The sequence below is a fragment of the Astatotilapia calliptera genome, chromosome 17 (genome assembly GCF_964374335.1).
Source record: "Astatotilapia calliptera chromosome 17, fAstCal68.1, whole genome shotgun sequence".
Classification (NCBI taxonomy): Eukaryota; Metazoa; Chordata; class Actinopteri; order Cichliformes; family Cichlidae; genus Astatotilapia; species Astatotilapia calliptera.
In genome coordinates, this window is record NC_137438.1 from 24,026,984 (window position 1) to 24,044,441 (window position 17,458).

The 17,458-nt window shown below is 42.0% G+C and overlaps 1 protein-coding gene across 1 annotated transcript in view; it reads right to left on the reverse strand.

The window, feature by feature from the left end:
* Positions 1-434: 434 nt before the first annotated feature.
* Positions 435-17,458, reverse strand: part of nup37 (nucleoporin 37) — a 28,001-nt gene continuing 10,977 nt past the window's right edge. Inside the window, exons 4-10 of the mRNA XM_026147075.2 lie at positions 16,669-16,741; positions 16,377-16,471; positions 2,920-3,010; positions 1,223-1,398; positions 1,093-1,143; positions 715-808; positions 435-611 (exon numbers count right to left, since the gene is read on the reverse strand). Of these exons, the coding sequence (XP_026002860.2) occupies positions 498-611; positions 715-808; positions 1,093-1,143; positions 1,223-1,398; positions 2,920-3,010; positions 16,377-16,471; positions 16,669-16,741 (694 nt within the window). The 3' untranslated portion in view covers positions 435-497. The remainder of the gene's footprint in view (positions 612-714; positions 809-1,092; positions 1,144-1,222; positions 1,399-2,919; positions 3,011-16,376; positions 16,472-16,668; positions 16,742-17,458) is intronic.

Below are 17,458 nucleotides of genomic sequence, written 5' to 3' on the forward strand. Positions count from 1 at the left end.
CTGCTCCTCTTCCTAAATCCTCACGCAACTGCTCAGTTTGAAGCTGAAGATAACCTGAAATGACCTCAGACTTGAGAGCCTCCCTGAGCTTTTCCCGTGCTTACACTTTTCGTGATATGATTCAAGGTCCGCCGTGGATAGTAAGAAAATTCAGAAGCCAAGAGGGAGAGAAAACACCTGTACGAGGACAACGTTGACTGGTGAAGTGTAGAGTTGGCACTCGGACACGTTCCTTTGAACTACGGCTCTCTTGGCAGGACATAACAGACAACTGATGTAAGTCATTCCTCTGAGAAATGAAAAACAAGTTCTCGGCATAAACCAGACAATCCTGCTGTTTATCTGTAGCTGACCTGAAGGGGTGGTCAGAAATGAGAAGAACAAAGCTCGAGCATGCAGCCAATTCCCATCAAATTCCACACAAACTGCACGAATACTTGGAAAAATATTTTATTGAGCACAAACAGAAACAGGACGCAGGTTTCCACAACAGATTTCTACATCTCAGTCATCCAAAAGCAAAGCTTCCTGTCGCCGCCGACCACACAGAGCGGCAGCGTCCGGTGCCAACTGAGGCCTGATCCGACGGTCACCGACCCGATCGCCACCGGCTGTAACGACATGAGGTGTGTGACGTGAGCTGATGGAAAGCACATTAAATTTAATTAAAAACAAAAACAAAACTCATAACAACTATGGAAAGCACACACAGACCTGCGGGTGGCCGAGATGGTGGATGATCAGCTGAGTGTTGATCTTTCCTGGACATCCCGTTGTGGCAAAGAGGTTTTCATTGGCTCGAGACCACCTGGAGAGAAGAACAAAGTCCTGAAAGCCTTCACACAATTGGAGAATTACTGTCTGAAATATAAAATCATCCTCCTGAAACTGACTTGTGTTAAGTTATGAAAGTTTCTTCTGTGATGCCAACCAATTCAGGTCTTTGTAAAAGACCAAAAAGAAAACTCCAAATCTTTCAATTTCAATAAAATTAAAATATTTTTTAGCGAATCACAGACTGACCAGATTTAAAGGAGAAACCTGAGCAGGTATGAACCGAAGCAATAAGGCTTATGGAAGAACTTTCCTCACCTAAACAGCCGTGCTTTATCGATGTGAGCTGGTCTTTTTTCTTGTGGGTAACTGCAAACAACAAAAAACGTGACTTAGACACATCCCAAATCAATACCTCGAGCAATATCAGCACCACACATCCTCTCACCTGGATCGAGTTATATCCCAGATCAGCCAGTCGCTGCCCGACACCCCGCCTACTTTGATCGTGTTGGTAAGGCACCAGTCTGCTGACATGAGCAGTTCGCTCTCCAGTGACAGGATGGCCTGCTGGGTGACCATGTCATAAAAGCGAATCGTCCCCTTCTTCTCTGCCACCATTAACTAGAGAGCACAGGACGTAATGAATGTAGCAAGGATTTCACAACACTTTGTACTTCTGCACCAAATTCATGCTTTATTCTGAAAGTGGTGCTCGTTTTGGTTGCAACAAAGGTAGCAAAGATGACACGGATGCATGGTGGGTCCTGGAGCACAACTAAACCTCTGTACCAAGGTTATATGAACAGAAAACAACTGGTATCAAATATCCTGTCGGTTCATAGAGATTTCCTAAAAATGATGGTACTTATTTTTATCATGGTTACATAAATGCCAGTGGACATATTTTACAGTATGGGCATCAAACACTGAGGCATCAAAACTCATCATTAAGGGTACCGTGAAGGTTGTGAAACGTCTTTATCAGGGAAACAATTAAGATGAGCTTTTTTTCAATTACATCTCTTCAGTGAGGTGAAGGCCAATCTCCTTCAACATGACTTTGAGAGTAATTCTCACCTTTAATACCTCTTGATTAGAGTGTTTTAATTCTTTGTACGTTGGCTTTGTTAAGTCGTTACTTCGTAGCCTGCAGGCTCTACAAAATGGAGCAACTCGCTTTCTGACAATAAAGAAATGGCATGACCACACCACACCTGTATTGGCCTCCCTATACTGGTTTCCAGTCCATCTCGGGATCCAGTTTAAAATTTTATTACTTGTTTTTAAGAGTCTTAGTGTTTTGGCGTAGAAGCTCTACACGCCTACCAAAGCACTGAGGTCTAGGAACCAATTGTTCTTGGATGTTACTACTTCCAGGCTCAAAGGCAGAGGCGATAGGACCTTTTCGGTGGTGGCTCCTAATCTGTGGAACAACCTATTTTTTCGCACAAGAGCTGCCCAATCATTCAGTCGTTTAATCTCACTTGCTTTCAGATCTACTTGAGCAGGACATCCTGGCGTTTGTTTTTGTGCAAACAAAGCTGACTTCTATTATTATGTGAGAGTTCTTCTTTCTAATTCAGATTTATGGTTTTTAGTGTATAATTTATTGTATTTTTTATTGTTGACCCTATTAACTTTATGCAGTAGAAACCATATTTACAGAGACAGTGGTTTAGAGATGTGGAGCTTCAGTGAAATATATACTGATTTATGTATATCATGTGCAATATATCAGTTAAACTACAGATTAGAGCATGTCCCAGCATGCAACAGTATAGAAAGTAGAAATTAAGCATGATTAAACTCTGTTGGACTCTGCAACATTATGAAAGGATTTAAAAACTATATTTTTTTGTTTCTCACCCTCCTCTGTACACTTCAGCAGGCCTTTACCCACATGTGTACTTTGGGCTCCACATCAAGATATTTCACAACAAAATCTATATTTGAATGTTGGGCAGAATCTTTTATTTGGCTTATCTAACCACCCACGTGAACTTCAAGTGTTTCTGATAACAATGAGGATGTCTCGGAGGAGTGAGGGCATCCATAAAGTTGACCTCACACCTGACCCTCCAACTGTAAACCATCTATACTACTCAGGTGTTTTACCTCAGCTTTAGAGTAGGCAACTCCTACCTTAAAGACTTCCTTTGGGTGCCAGCACACACTGATGCCAGGAGACTGAAGCCGGAAAGTAGCGCTTTCATTCCCATCCAGGTCCCACACCCTGCAGACATGAATTCACGTGGACAACAAAGATTAAAATGGACACCAACAAAATGCAGAGCGATCTCAGAGTGAGGCACCTTGTTTGACCCAGTTTGACTCACTTTGTTTCCAGAGTATTGGAACTGACACTGTGTTCGCAAGTGCTGTGAGAATTAATTGCCAAAACCTGTATAACTGTCTCATTATTGTGTAGGAGGTAAAAAAACACAGGGCTCTAATCATTTCTAATTAGTTGTGCTACGGATTGATTCAGTTTGACACGTGAACTGTTCTTGGCCTAAAATCCAAAAACAAAATCCACTACCTCTTAATTAACAGCAAAGATGGGGCTTTAGAGCAGGCGCCTAAAAATAGCATCGGATTTTGAGCCACCCTTAGCCCTTACATAACATTAGAATGAATTGACCTTCCAAAGGTTTCTTTCTCTGTAGTGCTAAATGCAAAAGCATAATGGCACACACAGCCTTGACCTTTGCAAATATAATGCCCTGAGTTTTCTTATTCCTATTAAGGCATGCAATGATCCAATATTTGGATGAGATATGGTTCTGTGTTTGCTGCAGCTGTGTATGTTTGCAGTAGTTATCAAACTCCCTCAACTTGCACCATCATCTTGTCTTGAGTGACGGGAGGGTGGAGCATGAAACCGCATGCAGATGTTGTGTTAAAGAGAGCCTAAAGATAAGATAAGATAAGATAAGATAGAACTTTATTAATCCCTCGGGTGGGTTCCTCTGGGAAATTCGATTTCCAAAAAAGCACAGCACCGACAGAAGTTACAGAGTTATACACACACACACATATATATAAATACAGAGACAATATAAATAAAATATACGAAGGGGATAAATAGAATAAATAGGAATAAAAAATAAAAATACAAGTGAATTGCACATTTCAAGTATTGAGTCTATTGCACCGTTGACTATTTACAAAAGTATTGCACAAGGTATTGTACAGTGAGGTGAAGAGGCACTACAGCTTAGTTGTTCCCTCCTTTGTCCTCCTGTTTCCCCTCCCTCTCCCCTCCAGAGAGGAGTTAAACAGTCTGATGGCGTGTGGGACAAAGGAGTTTTTAAGTCTGTTAGTTCTTGTCTTTGGGAGAAGCAACCTGTCACTGAACAGACTCTTCTGGTTGTTAATGGCCGTGTGCAGAGGATGCCTGGCATTGTCCATAATGTCCATCAGTTTCTTTAATGTCCTTTTCTCTGCCACTGTCACCAGAGTGTCCAGCTTCATGCCGACCACAGAGCTAGCCCTCCTGATCAGTTTCTCCAGCCTGGATGAGTCCTTCTTTGCTGTGCTGCTCCCCCAGCACACCACAGCATAGAAAAGTACTCCAGCAACCACCGACTGGTAAAACATCCTCAGGAGCTTCCTGCAGATGTTAAAAGACCTCAGCCTCCTGAGGAAGTACAGTCGGCTTTGGGCTTTTTTATACAGGTGCTCTGTGTTGCATGACCAGTCCAGTTTATTGTCCACCCACAGCCCGAGGTACTTGTACTTGTTGACCACCTCCACCTCCTCCCCCTCTATCTGAACCGGCAGTGGACCTGCTCTAGACCTCCCGAAGTCCACAACCAGTTCCTTAGTCTTTGAGGTGTTGAGTTGCAGGTGGTTTGTGTGACTCCATGCGACAAAGTTCCTCACCAGACTTCTGTACTCCTCTTCCTGATCATCCCAGATACACCCCATGATGGCTGTGTCGTCTGCAAACTTCTGAATGTGGCATAATTCAGAGTTGTAGCAGAAGTCAGAGGTGTACAGGGTGAAGAGAAGAGGGGACAGCACAGTTCCCTGTGGTGCTCCTGTGCTGCTGACCACTGTGTCAGACGTGATGTCCTTCAGCCTGACGTACTGTGGTCTGTCGGTGAGGTAGTCGGAGATCCAAGCCACCAGCCGCTCTAGAGTCTTCATAAGATGTGACGTCAGTGCCACCGGTCGGAAAAGGTAAAGGTTAAGCTCTTGATTTATCAGTTGTCTACATTCCAGCCTTCACTTGGTCATTTATCCAGACTCATGAACACAAGTAAACAAGGTCGAAATGGGTTACTGCTGGCTGCAAGCTGTCTGGACTGATCAGAATGCCTCCCTGGAAAGTTCTCTAGACATGCCCCTGGTAGTCCCAGAATTCACTGGAGAGACTATTAGATAAACCTTGCTAGCACTGGGTTGGACTCCCTTTTACCTTAAGAACTCCCTTAATTCTTCATGGCATAGATTCATCACACAGTTGCTGCAGATTTGTCAGCTGTAGATCCATGATGTCATTCTCTCATTCCACAGCATCCCAAAGAAGCTCTTTTGGATGGAAATCTGGTGACTGTGGAGGCTATTAGAGTACAGTGAACTCACTGTCATGGACATGGTGCATTATCCCGCTGGAAGTAGCCATCGGAAGAAAGGCACACTATGGTGTTTAAACAATGCTCAATTGGTAGTAAAGAACCACAAGTGTTCCAAATAGATATACCCCCACACCATTACACAATCACCACTGGCCTGATAAGTTAATATCAGACAGGATAGAATCCAAGTTGGTTGGTTGGTAAAACCAACATGGGTCATGTTGGTTTTACCAAATTCTAACCCTTCCATCTGAATGTCAGAGCAGAATCTGGGACAGACCAACGTTTTTCTAATCTATCGTCTAATGTTGGTGAGCCTATGTGGGTTGCAGCCTCAGTTTCCTGTTTTTCGCTCAGAGGAGGGGTACCCAGTGTGGTCTTCTGCTGCAGGCCACCTGATGCGCGTGCAGTTCGTTCAGATATACTTTTCTGCATTCCATGGTTGTAGTGAGTAGTTATTTGAGTTACTGTCGGTTTTTTGTTTTGTTTTTTTGTCCTATCAGCTTGCAGCAGTCTGGCCATTGTCCTCTGACATCAGCAAGGCCGTTTTGCACAAAGACCTGCTACTTACTCATATATTTTCTCTTTTTCAGACCCATTCTCTGTAAACCCTAGAGATCGCAGATCAGCAGTTTCTTAAATACTCAGACCAACAACCATGACACGTTCCAAATCACCTTCTTCACCATCCTAATGCTTGGTCTGACCATATCTAACTAACTAAATGCACTGAGTTGCCTCCATGTGATTGGTTGATTAGATATTCATGTTAATAAGCAGTGGAACAGATTTAACCAATAAAGTGGCTGATGACCATATATCTCATCTGGGCTGATGGTGTCTCAGAATCTCTCAGAAGACACAGGGAAAAAACATCTGGGCAGAAGGACGTTCAGAATACCTCGGTCTGCCTGCCGCTACTATAACCTCTTTGGAAGTGTGAAAGGAAATGGATGGATGGATATTGTTCCTGTTGATTTGACTCTTGTTGTCTTCTGCAGTGTTGGTCAAGTTACTTGAAAAAAGTAATCAGTAACTAATTACTGATTACTTCCCCCAAAAAGTAATCCCATTACTTTACTGATTACTTATTTTCAAAAGTAATTAGTTACTTAGTTACTTTTTAAAAAAATGATTTACAACCTGAATAGGTAATAAAGCGATCGATCTTTCAGCCCAATTCTATTTTTTTCTGCATAACCCATCATATAAAATGTAATCAAATGAAAAAGTCTCTTTTTAAAACTTGTTTTATTAGTTTTAATCTTTTAACTTTACGCATGAAGCAAACATTAAATTATATGCAACATTCTCTGACTGGAAGAAATTTGTTTAACATTTAAACCTATTTTCTGCATATTCCAGCACATAAAATAAAATTTGTTTTTGTGTTTACACTCACTCTTTCAAATAAATGCAGGTAAAACACAGCAGAAAATAAATAAAATCAAGGACTCAGCGGTCCTGTTGCTCTATTTTCACCTGTATAGCAGGAGTGGGGCAGGCGGAGGTTTGCCCTGGTGCAGGTGTGTCGTAGCGGTCAGTGGAAGGATCTGGGAGTTTCATATTCCCGTGGCAGTGTACTGTCCGTGCTTGCTCGGAAGTTTAGGGTTTTTTTCGCTGTAAAAAGAATTTTTCTTCCCACGCAGTGAACAGCGGACACTAATGTTTTTGTCACTTTTTATGGAATCAAACTTAAAGGTCAGTACTTCCACGCTTTAAACGCTGCACGCTCATACTCTCTCCCGCACTCGATATATTATCCATTGTTGATCTGCACACAGCTGTTGTCACGAACGTCGCACTTGCTTACGTCACTGTCATGAGACACGCAAAAAAAAAATCACGGTTTTAGTAACGCAGTAACGCAGCGTGCTTACGGGAAAGTAACAGTAATCTAATTACCGTTTTTGCAATAGTAATCCCTTACTTTACTCGTTACTTGAAAAAAGTAATCGGATTACAGTAACGCGTTACTGCCCATCTCTGGTCTTCAGCACGAAATTTGGTTAGCTGTATTTGTGAGTTGCTGGTTGTTGTTGCTATAAAGATCACAGCAGCAAAGATACCCACTAATGCCAGACTGGTGAATCGTGTTGGAGTGCCTTTATTTTTCAATAAATCTGCAGCTTTGTGGAAACATGCCTGGCTTTCACAGTAAAAGGCTGGTGAGTAAATAATGGGTGGCGTCTTTTCACTGAAGTTCATGGTTTCCTCTAATCTGCAGCAGGGTACAGCTGTCTTCATCCTTTTCCAGGGAAAATGGGCTCTTTTCTCAGATTTGGGCCTTCAAGCTTCGAAGACAGACAGACTTATACTGGACTCTTACAGAAAAAACGCCAGCGTCAAATTACATTGAGCTATGACAGCAGGGGCAGAGGAAGGTGGGTTGGAGTGGAATGGAGGTAGGGGGCTAAGCACCCTCGCCTGAGTTGGTGTTATGCTCCACTTGCATTACAGCAAATGTTTCGCTGTGGGCGGCCCGCTGCCATTCATTTTCTGTGGAATACAGCGTAGGGCGGCGAAACGCACGTCAGCTGGGGAAGCGTGGCGGAGAAAAGTTGAACAGCATCCTACCTTATGCAAATGAAACAGAGAGCTCTGGAGGATTAGGACCAATCTTAATTAGAGTATGGCTCCAGCAGCTAAATAAGCTGTATGATCGCAAAAGCAGCTCAGCAACACCACGGATGTAATGAATCACTTGGACCGAGAGAGCTGCGGTTCCTGAGACCTGGATCTACGGTTAACCACATCTGAACTAGAAGAAAAGGTGGAGATGGGGGCACAGGGAAGGCTGCAAGTGTTTCTGGGAATATAAAACAAAGTCTTGTGAAGCATGGGAAGGCGCTGACTGATGAGGTCATGCAAAAGACATCATGTAATAAAGTACCTCCAAAGACTATCTAAATGTCAAGTGTGTTGTTGGAGAGATTGATGTCCTCAGTGGTGCGGTGTAGGGGAGGATATGCCCCGTCTCAGATGAAGACCACAGTAAACACTCAACTTTTCCTGCCTCGTCTCCCGTGCAGGCAGTAGGATAGGGTGCTGTCAAAACTCTAGGCTTCTCTCCTCTGCCCATGTGCAGCCTGGGCCTCCATTGTGGAGAACGAAGGAGGGGGGGGGGGGGGGGGGGGGGGGGAGAAAGAGAGAGGAAAAACCCCCAGACCACATGAGGAAAACAACGACTAAACCCTATTCTTTTAGACCACTAGCCAAGCAGAGCTCAATTGCACGCTACACCACCAACGGCCAAACTGCGGTCAACCGCTCTCCCCTTCAAATGGAGAACGCCAGCTCCCCAAAAAAACATAACCTCTGCCGAATGAGGTGAAAGACATGAGACACGAAAACACGCGTCACCTCTTCTGATAAAGCACTGTTATTGCATCACACTACATCAAGCAATAACTCTCTGCTTCCATGTACAACAACAGAGATGAAAAGGACATTGGAAGTGATCTGAGTGAGCAAACAATAAGGTTGGAGCGTTGTGGTTTTTTGGGGTTTCGGATAAATGAAGGAAACGGGAAATGCCGTTAGCACTGTGTGACCCGATTTGTTTTAGAGAATAGAATAAATAATCAAAGGTGAGAAATAAGAATCATATCTCAGGTACCTTGAAGGGTCACTACATGAACAGGGAACACAAATATATATGGCTAACAAACTGAAAAGTCAATATTTGGTGTGACCTCCGTTGTTCTTCCACACAACCTGAACTCAGTTACTAAGTAGTCTCCAGGAATAGTTCTCCAGGCTTCTTGAAGGACATTCAGAGCTCTTCTTTGGATGTTTCTGCCTTTTCTTCAGTTGTCTGTTAAGATGATGTTGAGGTTCAGGCTCTGGGGAGGCCGATCCATGACTGATGGTGTTCCCTTGTGTGTTTTTCTATTCAGGTATGTTTTTACTGCATTGGCAGAGTGTTTGAAATCATTCAAGCTGTTGATAACCAGAAGCTTTCCAGGTGGTTTTGTACGGTGGTTAAAAATCTGACAAGATCCCCACCATCACTGGCTGAAATCAAGCCCTAAAACCATGAAAGGGCTTTCACCATGTTCTACAATGGCTCCAGATACTCACTGTTGTACCTCTCTCCTAAAGCCGTACATATTTCAAGTTTGGATCCATTACTTCGTCAGTGCAGTGATTTTCAGTGCAGTTCTTGAATAATTTGGCATACCTCAGCCTTTCTCCCGGTTTTCCTTCCTTTAGAATGGCTTCTTGACATTCATCCTTCCAGTAACACCATTTCTGATGAGGCTAAAAGGACAGCTGGAACCATATACTGTATATAAAAGATGGACATGGCTGTTTTTTGTGTGTTTTGTTTTTGTTTTTTTCATAAAGCCCCCAGGTGGCGATAACTATAATTGCAAAAATATTTCAGTTCCTATATAAATCTATGAGAAAATATCAGTCAGGCACAACGTCTGTAATTTGACAAATCTGTTAGCAGGGAGCAACACTGAATCTTGATAATCTAGAAACATCTAGCTTCTTCTTTATAAGCTAAGACTGATCTAAAAAAGCATGTGGTCCAGATTGTGAAAAGGTGGCAGGAATGCTCTCTTAAGACCCAGAAACAACTGAGAAAGGTGGAAAATGTTGGTTAACGACTTATTTAGTTGTTGACAGAGCGAGAAACAAAAAAAATGTATTAAATGTTTTATAAAACTTACATATCTATACTATTGCTAATATATATTGTAATATATCTATATCACTAAAGCACTTCTGGATGGATGCAAACTGCATTTCGTTGCCCTGTACCTGTGCATGTGCAATGACAATAAAGTTGAATTCTATTCTATTCTATTCTAAAAATAGCATTTCTTACTCTCTACTGACTTTAAAACACATGATCACACAGGATTCACACAATTTTCCCAACTTCCAAGATTACTTATTTTTTTTAAAAAGGCAGTAGTAATGGAAGCTGCCCACATTAACAGAATATCCACCTTTATGTAACTAAAAGTGTTGAATAAGGTCAGGTTTGTAATCCATGACAACAAATTCAGAACATGTTGAGTGGGTGGGGTTACAGAGGGTTATTTGAACTAATCTTATAGGGACCCAATAAGGTTGAGAACCAGTAATCGAGGACAGGCTATCACAGTACTGTAATTTTTTCTCCCCTTACACAAGATGAGGGATTGAGGAAAAAGCAAACGGATTATCAGTGAGAACAGGATATACTGCTTTAAACCATACACATAATGCAGCAGCAGCAGGTGGGCGTTTTCCTGAGTTCAGCGGTGAACTCAGTCAGCCCCAAATCCTCTCAGAACCCTGCAGAGTGCCCTCGTGATCTCTAGGTGGCATAACCCACACCCTTTCCACCTACACTGACACCATGAGTTGTTTAGACTACATGAAGCAAGACTCCATCTCTGAGGAAGTGCAGTCTGGTTCCCCACCTTGCTGCTCCAGCGTCAGGTTGCATACTGGAAACAGCAGAGGTCCCACAGCTGCAGGGGACAGTGATGACAACAAACTTATAGTAGAGGCACTCCAGCCAAAGCTAACAGACTGATGGAGAGGTCATGAGTCTATACATGCAGATAGAAACCTCCCTCCCTTTCTTTCCTGTTCTCATATCGAGGCTCAGTTTGTGTGGGCTGACTGGAAGGTCGTCTCCTGTTAACTTGATCTATCCCTTGTTCCTCCTCTGTCTTCCTCCTGCGTCCCATATTTTCTCAACATGACAGAATTTAAATCTTTCAGCAGAGAGAGCGCACTCCTGTTTTCTCTGGACACTTAGCAGAGGGAGCGGAGGAATAGAGTTGAGGAGACTTGTTCAGATGTGAATGGACAGGGGGATCACTATGCTGCTGATAGTCAAAAACGGACCGACTAAAAGCCTGTGAAAAATTATTTGCCCCTTTATCATTTCTTACAGAGAAGCAGGGTACAAAAGAATCACTCAAAAAGTAACACATCATACACAATCTAAAGAAACAGCTGAGAGACAAAGTCATGGTTACAAACCCATTTCTAAAGCGTTGACACTCCAGCGAACCATAGTAAGAGCCATTAAGCACAAATTGAGAAAACTCTAAACTAGAGCAGGGCGATATGGCCAAAAATATTTATCACGATATATATTTGAAAATTTGCGATAACGATATAACTGACGATATAATTGATGCGAGACAAAATACAACTCCACAACATTACTAGCGCAAAAAGACAACCTTCCATTTATTTTCACTTCAACAAGAAGCTGGTTTTTATGTACATTAAAGCTTTATAAAAATGTAACCGTGCAAATGCAAATTCCTTGCTGACAGTTTAACCAAAAGGCATTTCCAGTAGAAATGTGCTGACATATCCTGAGCATAACCATGTATAATATCCACTGAAGTTAAAAAGAGGTGCTTTGCAACATTAAACTGCAGTGTGCAGTACGTATTTTTCGGACCATAAGGTGCACGGGATTATAAGGCACATTAAGCGAAACAAAGCAGTCAGATAAATCAAACTTTATTAAACTCATTCTTCTTGCTTCCTCCACTTCTGTACCATTGATTCATTAATGTTGAATTCTCTGGCAGCTGCTCTATTCCCATGTTGTTGCAGTATATTAATGACTAACCTCGTATTGTGGATGGATTATCTCAGTTGTTCTCCTGATTGAAGATTGGTCCGTTTACAGCATCCTGCCATGCGATTGCATTTGTCTCTAACCATGAGGAACCTTCAAGCTAACTTTTATAAGTGGAAAAGTGTTAGTGTTCGTCCTCCAGCTTCACTGTTTATGTTATGCTAACATAGCTGTGTCGCTAGCGATCACGTAGCACATCATTATATACCAGCTAGCCCAACTTCAGTAACCCTACAAACGTCCCTGCTGTTTAGTTTCCTGTCTTCATTTATGTTGGAAGTGATAGCAGAGATGTACGTTTGAATTTTTTCAGAAATCTCTCAGTCAGAACATGCTATATCATGCTTAGGTAACTAGCGAAACTAGCAAGCTAACTTCCGCTAGCTTCCTGCTAACTTCTAACTCCGTTAAATGTAATAAATTTTGTTTTAATGGATGCCTGGAAGCTAAACTTCATAGTTACACCTGGTAAAGCAGCAATGCTGATCGTTTTACTAAAGATGAAAGAATTTAGACAGTTTTTAACGCTCAGTGATGCTGCAGTGTTGTTTGACCTGAAGCATACAGAGTTTAGGACCCAGATTACTCCCAGATTTAAGAGCATCTTAGTCCGACAAATACGACAATAACGATGGCCGCTTGCATGTTCTGCAAAAAAAATGTGCTTTGTTGTGTATCTGATGGACAAACACCAAACCAGTTCCACATCACTGAAGTTGCACCATTTTTACAAACCAATTCTGGTTCATCTGTTTCACTCAACAATCGGCCATGTGCGTATGAAAACAAAGGCACTGCGCATGCGCGTTTTACTCCCATTCTATCGCGATATTTCATTTTCCTATCGTTGCCTAACATTATACCGGTATTACCGTGAACGGTATAATATGGCCCAGCCCTACTCGAAACAGCGGTGAACCTTCCCAGGGGTGGCCAGCCGACAAAAATTACCCCAAGAGTGCATCGATGAGTCATCTAGGAGGTCACAAAAGAACCCAGAACAACAGCTAAAGAACTGCAGGCCTCAGTTGTCTCAGTTAAGGTCAGAGTTCATGATTCAACAATATGAAAGAGACTGGGCAAAAATGGCATCCATGGGAGAGTTCAAGAAGAAAAGCACTGCTGACCAATAAGAACAAAAAGGCTCATCTCAAATTTGCCAAAAAACATGTTGATGATCTCCAAGACTTCTAAGAAAATGTTCTGTGGACTGACGACACAAAAGCTGAACTTTGTGGAAGGTTTGAGTCTCGTTACATCTGACATAAAACTAACACACTAACACTCACGCTGTGAGTGTGCTGGTGAAGGGCTGCTTTGCTGCTAGATTAACTTGATGAAAACATGAATTCTGCTCTCTTCCAGAACATTTCTGACCATCAGTTTATGACCTGAAGCTCAAGAGCACTCAAGTTACACAGAAGGACAATGATCTGAAACACACGAGCCAAGTCAAAGTCCAGACTTAGAACTGATTGAGATGCTTTGGCATGACCTTAAACAGGCCAAAGCATCTGGAAAACCATTCAATGGAGTTGAAAAAAAAACAAACAACTTCTGTTGTAAACTTCTGTAAAGAAAAATCAGCTAAAATTCCTCCACGATGATCTGAAAGACTCTATGATAACTGATGTTTGATAACTAATGCTTAATTGCAGTTCTTGCTGCCAAGAGTGGAACAACCAGTTATTCGGTTTAAGAGGCAATTACTTTTTCCACACAGGGAGGTAGGTTTGGAGATCTAATATTAGTATTTGTTTAATGATGTGTAAGAAGTAAGTGTGACAAATACGGAGAAAATCTAAGAAATTATGCCATAATTATATAAAAAATATATAAATACTTTTTCAAAGCACTGTATATTAAAAAAAATGCTGGATTATAATGCAGTGTGACTCTCAAGACAAAATCATACAATACTAACGCAAACACACATAGTTTCACAATAAATTATTGGAAAAATATCCTCCACCTCAGAATCCACATCAACAGATATTAATAGCATTTTTTTATACTTCAGAATATGAGATTAAACTCTCTCTTAATGGCAGCATGATAAAGGACTGTCTGCGATGTGGCAGTAAATGCCAATAAGGTATTGTGGTTAGCTGCATGCCTGGGCTTTCATATCTTCCATTCACCATCCATCCATTCACTTCCGCTTATCCTTTTCAGGGTCGCGGGGGGCGCTGGAGCCTATCCCAGCTGTCATAGGGCGAGAGGCGGGGTACACCCTGGACAGGTCGCCAGTCTGTCGCAGGGCCAACACACAGAGACAGACAACCATTCGCACTCACTTTCACTCACACATTCACACCTAGTGGCAATTTGGATTATCCAATTAACCTATCCCTAAAGTTGCATGTCTTTGGACAGTGGAAGGAAGCTGGAGTACCTGGAGGGAACCCACGCAAACACGGGGAGAACATGCAAACTCCACACAGAAAGACCCCGGCCTGATGGTGGAATTGAACTCAGGACCTTCTTGCTGTGCGGCAACAGTGCTAACCACCGTGCCACCGTGCTGCTTTCATATCTTGGTGTTTTGAAACCAGACACGAAAAGCAAGGCATGGCTCTACCTGTGTAAATAACAACAAGACAGGAAGGACTTAGATAATGCTCTTAAAATTATGATAATCTTCACTTTTTATTTGATAAGGCCTGAAACTAGCAACTGAGATCATAAAGCCATGTGGAAAGTGTTTACTGAGGTCACAGAGCAAGGGAAATGAGTTTCAAATATACTTCTATAACACTTGAAGTCTTTCAGCAACCAGACTAGCCAGTAAAAAAAAATGCATGTTGAAGGTATTTCTGCTTTGGATTCACTGCCTGGAAGATATCAAAATCTGGATGTCAACCAACTTTCTCTAACTGAACAACAATAAGGTTCCATTGCTCTGGAAAGTTCTTTGCACCAAGTCCTGCTAACCCATCACCCTCACCAGCTCCCAGTCAAGGTAAGTCTCCTGTAAAATCCTTCTTCTCAGCTACAAATCCAGTAATTATCAGAACCTTCTCCTCCCCTACACCCCATCCCGGACACTGGATTCCTCAGTTAAAGGTCTACTCTCCATTCCCACACCAGACTCCCTTCTGAGATCTACAAGGCCTCGCGGAGGTCTTCATAGAGAAACATAGCTACATATGCAGTCTACAGTCAGGTCCGAAAAACGAAACTTTTTCTTCTTTCTATTAGCCAGAAGGTGTCGACTCAATCAGGTCCAACTGTATAAAAAGACAAGCCTACTCCTAACCCAATTTATGACTTGATTGACGTTTCTCATGTGATGTTGTGCGCATATTATATATATAGCTGTATATCTCAGATTTCTGTAAAGTTATTTATTTCGTATAGTTTTTCATATTTATATCCTATTCATATCCTGTACATAGCTTGTACTCACTACAGCCTGTACATACCTATAGTTATAGAATATTCACAACATACTTCATACCGTGTACATTATAACATACCATAATAGACCCATTTCTGTAATATACTCACATATCTATATTATTGCTAATATATATTGTAATATATCTATATCACTAAAGCACTTCTGGATGGATACAAACTGCATTTCGTTGCCCTGTACCTGCGCATGTGCAATGACAATAAAGTTGAATTCTATTCTATTCTATTCTATTCTATATTATTCAAGATATTCCCCAACTGGTTGACATAAAGAAGAGTATGATTTGGTGCATGAAGTTGTTACTATGTGTCCACAGTCTTGATTTACATAGTCACCCCTTATTCCATGATAGGTGGTGTAAGTGTAGCTATTTTCATCTTTATATCCAGTCCGTTATCTCCAACTACCTGCATTTTTTTGTTTGAATCTAAAAATATTAGAGTTTCTACACTGCTGCTGCCATTTGAAACAAAAAGCAACACTAGCTGAAATAACTAGCTAAAAGTATATGACTTAACTACCTCCAGGACAGCTAATACTAACGGCTATGTGGCTGAAGTGGGCATCCAGAAGTAAAAGCTAAATGACGTGCTTGTATGTTGCAGCAGAACCAGCCTCACAATGTTACAGGGGTTGTCCCCGTGGTGACCCCAGCTACTGATACACTTTTTCCCCTCCTCTCGCCTTAATTGAAAAGGAAATTTTGGGGACCCTGTTACGGGACACCCACCCCCCTTTAGAGAGAGGAAAATCTTTCTGCAGCTAATTGGATTTCCATATTTAACCAATTAGCTAGAAAAGCTACAAAGCAGCTCTGTGCTTACGCACAGTCACACTGGAGCATGTTGTGCTTAGCATCGTGTTTCACTGTGGAAACACTGTCAGAACTTTCTGCACCATTAACAGAGAACAGAACTGAAAATCAGAAGCTGGGAACACACACACACACGCACACACACACACATGGAAATAAAACGGGTTCGACCTGCAAGTGTGGTCATCACTGACGGAAGCAATTTGTTTCCCCTCCATGGGCTCGAACACCAAATGGTTAATGTAGCTGGTGTGACCCTCCATTACCTAGTGACAGCATTGGAAAAACAAACGTGTGAACAAAAACAGAAAATATACCAATCAATAAGTTGTTAAATGAATGTTTTGTAGCAGTTTAACTACTTCCTCTATCGCTAAGCACTGAACGTCAGCACTAAGCAGCGCAAGTTTGATGCCTAATGACAAGCGCAGTTGTGGCCAATGTGCTCCAGATGTTGCATTACCTTGACTTCATGCCTATCCTGAAGATCAGAAGTCAGCAGGCGTAGCTTTCTGTCAGCTGCAGCCGTGCACAACCTGCAAAGAGAGGACATAAAAACACAGAGTGAGCATCAAAACAGTCAGACCGATGACAAACGACATCATGCAACCACCTACGCTGACACCTCTGGATGAGACTGTGTGTGTGTGGTAAAAACTTGGACGCCGATCAGTAGAAACACTGCCAGGGAGATTCTGATTGCAAGCTAAGATAAACATGTAGAAAAATAAGAATCCTCACGCCATTTGTGCACGCTTCTGTTCAAAAAAACCTGTGCAGAGCCAGGCAGAGGACTTTCCCCTCTAATCAGTCCTCGTATACCAGCGCCTGCAATTATTCACACAATTACACTAACTCACTTATGACAAGAAAAACACACACATATCACCAGAATAAACAGACAGCAGTTCACACATTTTCGAGCACAGGCACAGATGGATTTGGCATGATGTCACTACAAACAGCCTTAACGTGCTCCAGGGTTTTACTGCTACAGTAGATTAGATTATATTAGGACAGGCCCTCTCAACCTGCGTATTAGTGTTTGTTGTAAAACATGGAACACACGCTGGCGTTTTGCCTTTTTTTAAATTAAATGTCAAAGCCATTCCCATTGAATAAAAAGGGGAAATTCCAGTGAATTTTTGTTTTGTTGACATAAACTCACTCTACCTCGTGCCATCATTTTAACCCCACAGAGGCTGAAACAGGATAGGTTTTTGAAAGTGAGAACATCTTTGAAAGGTCTGCTT